Source organism: Buceros rhinoceros, unplaced genomic scaffold, assembly GCF_000710305.1.
Source record: "Buceros rhinoceros silvestris isolate BGI_N320 unplaced genomic scaffold, ASM71030v1 scaffold1341, whole genome shotgun sequence".
Classification (NCBI taxonomy): domain Eukaryota; kingdom Metazoa; phylum Chordata; class Aves; order Bucerotiformes; family Bucerotidae; genus Buceros; species Buceros rhinoceros.
In genome coordinates, this window is record NW_010394616.1 from 86681 (window position 1) to 95154 (window position 8474).

The 8474-nt window shown below is 40.4% G+C and overlaps 1 protein-coding gene across 1 annotated transcript in view; it reads right to left on the bottom strand.

Moving 5' to 3' along the window:
* The window catches only part of TEX10 (testis expressed 10), a 50031-nt gene that overhangs the window by 30925 nt on the left and 10632 nt on the right, over positions 1-8474 (bottom strand). The window contains 4 exon segments of the mRNA XM_010145262.1: positions 4-31; positions 941-1116; positions 4552-4687; positions 6320-6558. Coding sequence (XP_010143564.1) covers positions 4-31; positions 941-1116; positions 4552-4687; positions 6320-6558 — 579 coding nt within the window.

Below are 8474 nucleotides of genomic sequence, written 5' to 3' on the forward strand. Positions count from 1 at the left end.
GGCAGCAGCACCAGCGTGCCCTCCAACGGATCTGCCACACAGACAGACAGACAGTCAGTCAGCACTCGCCCTGGCACTTGAAACACAACACAGTAATAATTCCACAGCGATACAGAGCCTTGTGAAAAACAACCCTGCTGCAACCCAGCTCTTTTCTAAACACTCCTACTTGGTTAAGAGCCTACAGTGCTTGAGGAAGGCAGGACAATATAACTAACACACACAGTTCAATTTAACTTTTACTAATAGACACTGAAACAATTCCATTCCCACCCCCCCACTGCCCCGACTTCACATTCATGGAGTCAGCAGAGGGCAACAAAGATGATGCGGGGACTGGAGCATCTCTCATATAAGGAAAGGCTGAGAGACCTGGGTCTGCTTAGGGGATCTGATTAATGCTTATCAATATCTGCAGGGCAGGTGTCAGGAGGATGGGGCCAGGCTCTTTTCAATGGTGCCCAGCGACAGGTCAAGGGGCAATGGGCACAAACTGGAATACAGGAAGTTTCATCTGAACCTGAGGAAAAACTTATTTGAGGGTGGCAAAGCACTGGAACAGACTGCCCAGAGAGATTGGGGAGTCTCCTCTGGAGGTTATTTCAAAGCCTGCCTGGACACAATCCTGTGCAACTTGCTGTATGTAAACCTGCTTTAGCAAGGGGGTTGGTCCCTTCCAACCCTTCATCTGAACCTGAGGAAAAACTTATTTGAGGGTGGCAAAGCACTGGAACAGACTGCCCAGAGAGATTGGGGAGTCTCCTCTGGAGGTTATTTCAAAGCCTGCCTGGACACAATCCTGTGCAACTTGCTGTATGTAAACCTGCTTTAGCAAGGGGGTTGGTCCCTTCCAACCCTGACCATTCCGTGATTACCCTAGCAACACCAGTATTTCCCATGTGTTGCAACTCCCCATTATGCTGTCGTGTAAAAGTCTTACCATATATTCGAGCAGCAGTGGCTTGTAAACTTTGTAACAACTCCTTGTTCGAACGAGATGCAGCAGAATGAATGATATCAATCAGCTGATTTGAAAGCTCAGGGTTTCTCAAGCCAAGCAGAGCAAGTTGCTGAGGTAAGCCAGCCAACCAACGAGACAGAACTTTACTTCGACTTCTAAAGAAAGAGGAAAAATTAGTTGGGGAAAAACAAAACAACAAAAATCCCACAAAACTTACTCTTTCCAGCCCTGACTAAATTGCTTTAATATCAGGAACAATTAAATTACGATACTGTGATTGGCTGAGAATACTTCACCAGAAGATCTGAGCACACTGGTGTGCTACTGCAGTTACATCAGAAATATTTTGTTGATCCCATGTTTTGCCTTGCGTATTTTCAACTCTTTCAGAACTGACTGTATGCTGGCAAAGCAACATTTCCATTTATGGTTAGTTTTACCAGTTTGTATTTAATGATTTATGATACAGAGTAAAAAGCCATGAGAATACTATACCCTCAATACCACTGAACCCTCAACAGGCTACTATTCTTTACACTGGTCTTTCAATTTTATATTTGCTGATGTCTTCCTTGGCAATTCAGATACTTCTTAAAGCAGAATGAAAAACTAGAACTGGTGGAACACAGCACCAAGCAGCCTTAGTAACCAAGCGTACTGTGTCACACCCTGCCCTTGTCCATGCAGCCATTTGTCACTGGTAAAGCACGATTTGCTCTCATATACGTGCTAGCTTGTTCCTGATTACCTGCTTGTCCTTTACGTGTTCACATATTAATCCCAAGCAAAGGAATTCTCTGTAAGTGCTGCTTACTACAAACACAGGAAAAGCTTGGACAAGCTCTTCCCTAGCCTACGACAAATACTCATTTGTATTCATGACTTGACTTTACAGACCTCCTTCCCCATTCCAATCAATTGGCCTGTTCATACTGCAGGACACTAATTAGTTTTTTCTTTTCTTTAAACATCTTTGAGCTTTAAAACTTCACAACCTCCACTATAGATCTGCTTTTATTTCTGCTTTCTAGATCAAAATGAAACAGTCTTACAGATCAAGCCTCTCTTCCAAGGGCTACAATTTCTATGACTTCCTGACATACTAGATAAAGTATCATTTAAAAACCAATAGCACTTCATCAGCTTACTACTGAAGTGATGATTACATGAAAGAAGCTGCTGAGTGTAAAACAAGAAGTTCAAAGTAGGTCTTCGGGTCTTCGAAGGCATCAACAAGAGTAGCATAACGATGATAAAAATTGCCTCATTTTCAAAATATGACAAAATCCCTCACCTAAAACTTTTTAAGGAAAATATGTATCCATGACATAAGAGGGAATAGCCTTGCACAGAGAGATTGCTTGTGTTTAACAGTAGAAAAAGCCTGGAGAAAAGACAACCAAAGTGGCTAAGTTGGAGAAAGGCTCAACAAAGGTCTCAAATCATTTGATACACAAATGGTGGATGGGAATAAAACATTTGCTTTCTCTTCCCACAGAAGCAGCAGGTGCTGGTATGAAATGAAGCTAGAAAGAGCCAGGACCAAAACAACGAGAATAAAGTTGGTCTTCAGGCAACTGAGCTTTATCGCTTCTTGCCAGGGGATCCTGCAGTCGCTCTTGATGTAGGTCAACGAATGACCAGAAAAGCTCACGGAAAAGATATCCGCTGAGTGATAAACACACCGAAGCTCTGCACAGTGAGGAAGTACAGGCTTCCAATGGCTGGAAGCTTAGAGTACTGCAGAAAAGCAATCCTTGCCTTCTTCCTATAGCACCTCGCACAGGTCAGCGTTGAAGGCAGGCTGTGAGGCTAAACAGCCTTAAGTCTTTACCAATATGCATATGCACATCTGCATGTGTATACACGGACATACGCTAGATATGTTATATACACAATGACTACACATGTGGCATGCATGTAGCAATTAGGGGTGAAGATAACCAACATCAAGTCCAGAATGTTCATTCTGAACCTTGTAATAAATCAAATTTTCTTTCACAGGGCCACAACAAGCCAAAAGCGCCTACCTGGCCTTTGAATGAGATACACCTAAAAAATAAACAGCTTTACCTAAGTGTACTTGGAAAATGTTCCAACGTGAATTCTGCTCCTCTAGACTGCTCTTGAAAAGCTTCTAAGAAAAGAAAAATTTAAAAAGAGCAGTGACAGGAGAGCTGAAGGAGCTATGACATAAAACTGAATAACATGAGTGTTATCCAGGTTCTACCACGCAGTACACATCTCGAAGAAATGAAAAAAACCCACTTGTTTCTAAAGGAAAGAAATGGTTCAGTGCAGTTCTCAAACATCACGTCATTTTAAAATGCCTTGTCAGACATAAGCGCAATTATCCTTTTTGCAAAGAATATTTGAGATTTAATTCTGTTGTTAAAAATGTCGCAATTCCATGCAGACAAGAGGAACAGCAGGAAAACTACTGCTATTTGTGATGTCTAAAGATAGAAAGTTAAAGTTTTCTAGATAGATGATCACATGAAACTGGATGAGATGCTCAAGACTTCCAGGTACGTACAGAAAAGGTTATGTAATCCCAGGGAAATTAGTCAGTATGAAAAAGATCTCTTTTTCACTCTGGGTGAAAAGAGGAGGACAATGGGATACTCCCAAGCCGCCTTCTTGACTATCTTTCTAATTCCCTTCAGTTTTTATCACGTTCATAGGGTAATTTTAGATATTTCTGGCTGTAGATCTAATCACGTGTATGCAGCATTACCACAACATAAGATTTAAGATGTGAGAGGAGCCGCACAAGAGAACAATTTTCCCAAAGCTTGACTCTGAGTGGATGCCAATACTTCTGGGGGCCCTGAGGTTTGATTTTTTACTTCGTAGCAGGAACAGCTATCACGGGTATAACCTTTCGTCCCTTGGCATTCTCAAATGCAAGATACAGCCTAATCTGTGCTTAAGGATTTTATGTAGCTGGAACCAGATCACTTGGCTGAAAAATACCTTCTGAAAAGTTAAGACTTGGAGACAACTTGGACAAATCTTATGCTGAAATCAAGCTTAATAACAGCAATATAGAGAACAATCTCCTCTTAATTGAAGGAAGTCAGTTATCTAATAGGGGCGTGAAACTGGAACCCAAAGGGGCGAGAACTTTTTCTTAAACCTAGACTCTTTAGAACCATGCATCTAAACCAAGAGAAGAATACTTTTCTTAAAGAAAATAAGCACAAAAGGCTAGACAGGCACTACTAGAACCAACGGCTCTAAGTCACAAGTCCGCAACCTCAGGCTGAAGTGATGGAAGTGCTCCATGGCTATAGCTGCATAATTCTTGACACTTCTTCTGACTACCACCAGAGTCAGTAACCATGAGCTTGCAGCAGTGTACTTCCAGTTAAATTTTAAATCATTAAGATTTATCTAGTACTTATGTTAAGAAAAAAGACAACTAAGCTGAATTTCACAGAGAACCTAAACCATCAAATTCCAGTGATGAGTGCCAAAAGAGATTCAGAAAGAAGTTTTTAACAACATCTACATAGGAATTCAGTATTCTAACTTCTGAAATAAATATGGCATGTCGAAATGAAAATGAATATGCAAATGGTTTTTACCTGATTCTTTGAGTCCTTAAATCTTCTTTTTGGTAAACTCTGCTAAAAAATTTCAAAAGCAACGTACGAACTGGAAAGAGGAGATTCCTTTGCTGGTATAGTGTATATACTGCTTTTATCAAGGGTTCTGTTGCCACTAGAAAGAAAATATATAAATCTCTGCAGTAGTGCTTCTTTATCTTCTTGCATTACACATACACACATACACAGAAGAGCTAAAAATCTGTATCTGCAACCATCTACATTTAACTCCACAGAGAAGTACCAAAATGTTTTAAAACAACTACTGGATAGACTTCTAAACAATTGAAACACCTTCTTGTGTAGCTTGTGAAAGAGCCACACAGAATCAGAGAAAATAATGCAAGAGAAAACTGCAGAACTTCTTGAAGACAAGGCAATGGTAGCTGAGAACTGATAAATTCCTCCTTTCCACAGCTATCTTCCACATCCTAGTGCAGTAACCTCAGAACAACCTTCTCCTCTACTCCTCACTCTACTCCCCCACAGGTCCCTGTCACAGTGCCTTCAGTTCTCTCTGTACTAGCCCTCTCTCTCTGCCATGCACACCAGCCTCAGCAGCTCTTTGAAGCAGCTGCCTGCAAACCACATTTGCTTACTAACCAGAAAATACATACCTCAGGAGGCCCCAGGCAAGCCCTTGCAAAGAGAACTGCTAAGCCCCACTGCAACCTGTCCTCCCCTGAACTTCTCACCAGCTATCCGTTATCACCCAACTTAAAACCACATATGAAAGTTCAAGCCTTACTTCAAAGTTGGCTAAAACCCGCCAGCGAGTGCAGAAGTTCTTACAGCAGACTGAGAAACAGACCAAACATTTTCTTTGCAAACCACTGGATGTAAAACCTAACAAAGCATAGAAAATACCTGAATTTGGAGAAGACAATCCTAGAGAGAACAAGGAGCATCTGGACACTGAAGAGATCTACTAAGGGTATAAGACCTGACTCAATTTGTCTCAGAAGAGCTTGGGGTCCCAATGAATTCACTGCTGTCAAGCTTAAGTAGCAGCAATCACTTAATTATCTTCACAAACCAAGACCTTTGGGAAACCTTTGTCTTTCCATCCAGATGTATAGAGCAGTGTTAGTAAGTTATGTATTCACAAACAGATACAATTTTGTGTTCCACACTGAACGGTTCCACTCCATCCACAGAGACAAGAATGCTCCATAGTAGAACATTTTCTGATTCCCCAGTCAGGGGCTGGCTTTCATCAGCATGACTCTTACCAGGAACACACTTAAGCACAGGGATTCTCACTAAAAGACCCGCTATAAAAAGCATCTGAAGTGGCTCAATCATACTTAAACATAATGTGGGGAGCCATTTAGAGGTTGGAATCTAATGTATGTCAACAAAAAAATACATCAAATATTAGAATGGATTTTAATTGAGTTAATAAGAATTGGAATATTAAAGTATTATAAACCTTGACAACCTAGTAATTATTTTTCAATGCAGAAAACTCATTGTCCCATTTATAAGAATATTTAAGTAGTAAAACAGGTACACAAAATATACTAATATTTTCCCTATCAACAGTATGAATCTAACAGTATTCCAAAAAATCAAGTAGCTTTCAATGCTACAAAAGGGCTATGACCATGAAATTCAATTTACCTCTACAGACAAAACACATTACCATGTAACAACTGCAAAATACGATGAAGTGACCTGAAATGCTAGAATAACTCAAGCTCTGTCAGTGCATAATTTCACTTTTCCACAACTACTCATACCTTACCTTTGTTCTGCTGTATTTGCATTAGTCTCCAAGTCACCCCAAGCAACCTGTTCACCTGCTTGCTATTCAGCTTGCTGCCATCCTGAAGAGTATCTGTCACAAACTTCCTGATCATGTCCAGCCAGCCAGAATCCATCTGAAGCGTTGAAGTACTTGCTAGTGAAACCATTATGTCACACAAGGTTAAGTTCAGTAAAAGATGGTCTACGCTGTTCGAGGATGTCACGCAATACTTGTTGCTAAGGGGGAGGGAGGGGCAAAGAAAAGAAAAGGAAAGATTTTTTTAAAAATATGTATTCTGTGCACTTTAATATATGTTGCTTTGGTAGGAAATTATACTATGTAGAAAAAAAAATTAAGTGTTGAAGTTTTAAAACAATACATACTTTCGAAGTCTTCATATCTGACATTTGGGTACCTGAAATTTTTTGTTCTGCCACCAAAACATCTGTTTCTCACATTCATAGCGGCAGCCACCACCAGAGCTCTAAACTGTATCTCTATGGTTGGTTTCTTCTGTTTGACTTTTTTACTCTGGCCTAGCAGCACTTTTAGATGACAGAAACCAGTAAAAGAAGGCTAAAAAAAGAAAAATTAATCCTTAGTTTCAGTCTTTCCTGTGTTTCTTCTGTGAGGAATCACGTGGATTTTGTCATTATTACACACGGACAAAAAGAACCACGGATCACATAAAGAAATCCATTGTATAGTTTTTTTCCCCCAAGCTCTTGTGGAATCAGAAACACATTTTTCACAGGTGCAATATTCTGCAAGACCACCCTGTTGCCCTACAGAGGTCTGAACAACAAAATTAAGGGATATTAAGAAAGGGAAATGCAGCTTGATGTATAATGCCAGAACTTCTCTACTTGCTGATGGGTCACTCACAGTACACAAGAAAAAAAAATCATGGCATTCATTTAATATAAGTGCAGGGACCCTTCAATCCAGAGCCAACCATCACAGCCTGTGGACATCACTTACAAATGACATAATGTTCAGAACATGTAGAGAGTAAGTGTTATCAGTAATAGTGTGGTGAATTTTTGCAACATTTTGCAAGCTGGAGAAGGAATGAAGCCTTGAAATGCCACACAAGGTTTCTAAATGCAGGCCTTTAATCCAGTATGTTGGTAAGTGAGGAAAACAAAAGCAACTGATTTTATTTTCATGGCATGAAGCCAAGTTACCAGAAGTCTTCAAGTACAGACAAAATAAAAACACAAAAAAGTTTCACAGATTATTTTTCCTGCATGTATCCAACAATATATTTATTTTAAAGTGCAAGAATGGGGCAAAACTTGGTAGCAGAGTGAAAAAGGATCAACAGAAGTATGGTTAGTGAGGACTTTATCTATAAGGCAAGAAGGATTTTTGTGTTGCCTAACTAATTCTAAGATTTTCAGTTTCAAGGAAGGGTGTTCAGGTCAAAACCTGGAAAAGCAAAACAGCTTTTGGCTTTACCAACTGAATGGTAACACTTAGCTGAAAGTATTTAACAAAAAGCTATGCTACACTTCTGATGAATGTGCCCTTCCAGGAAGAGAAAACCAACAGTCAATGTATCAAACAGGATTTAATCTTCAATCACACCTGCAGCATGGTAGATACTGTTCCACTACTACAGCTCAACCTGCAGCAGCACATTTAGCAAGTATTTGAAACCAAGATAGGCACTGGCTGATACCCCTTGTACCGGTGTTCCACGTACACTACAATGGCGCAGAACAACTCCAGAACAGACTCTGTGTGAACGTAGACTCACACCTGAGAGCTGAGAGGGGAAACAACCTCCTACTGGCCCCTTCCAGAACAGAACTGGTGCACCCACTCTGCCAGCTCAACAGTGAAGAAATCTGTGAGCGTTTGGCTTTTCCTGCTCCAGTACTGCTTTGCCACACGGGATAGGCACAATGTGTCCCATCTCCTCACCTAGCTGTATTCATCCAGCCCTGGAACAGAACTGCAGAAGGGTAGCTGCGGGTGATAAAAATGTTTTAATCACACTTTAATGTAATTCAGCAGTCAGCTGAAGAAAACATGCAGAAACATGAAACTAGCCAGAGTAACACAAATCACCATTTGGCAACATGGAAATTCAGATCAAACGTTCGATACGGTACTTTCGATACTCCAGGATGACAGTTTAATTCCT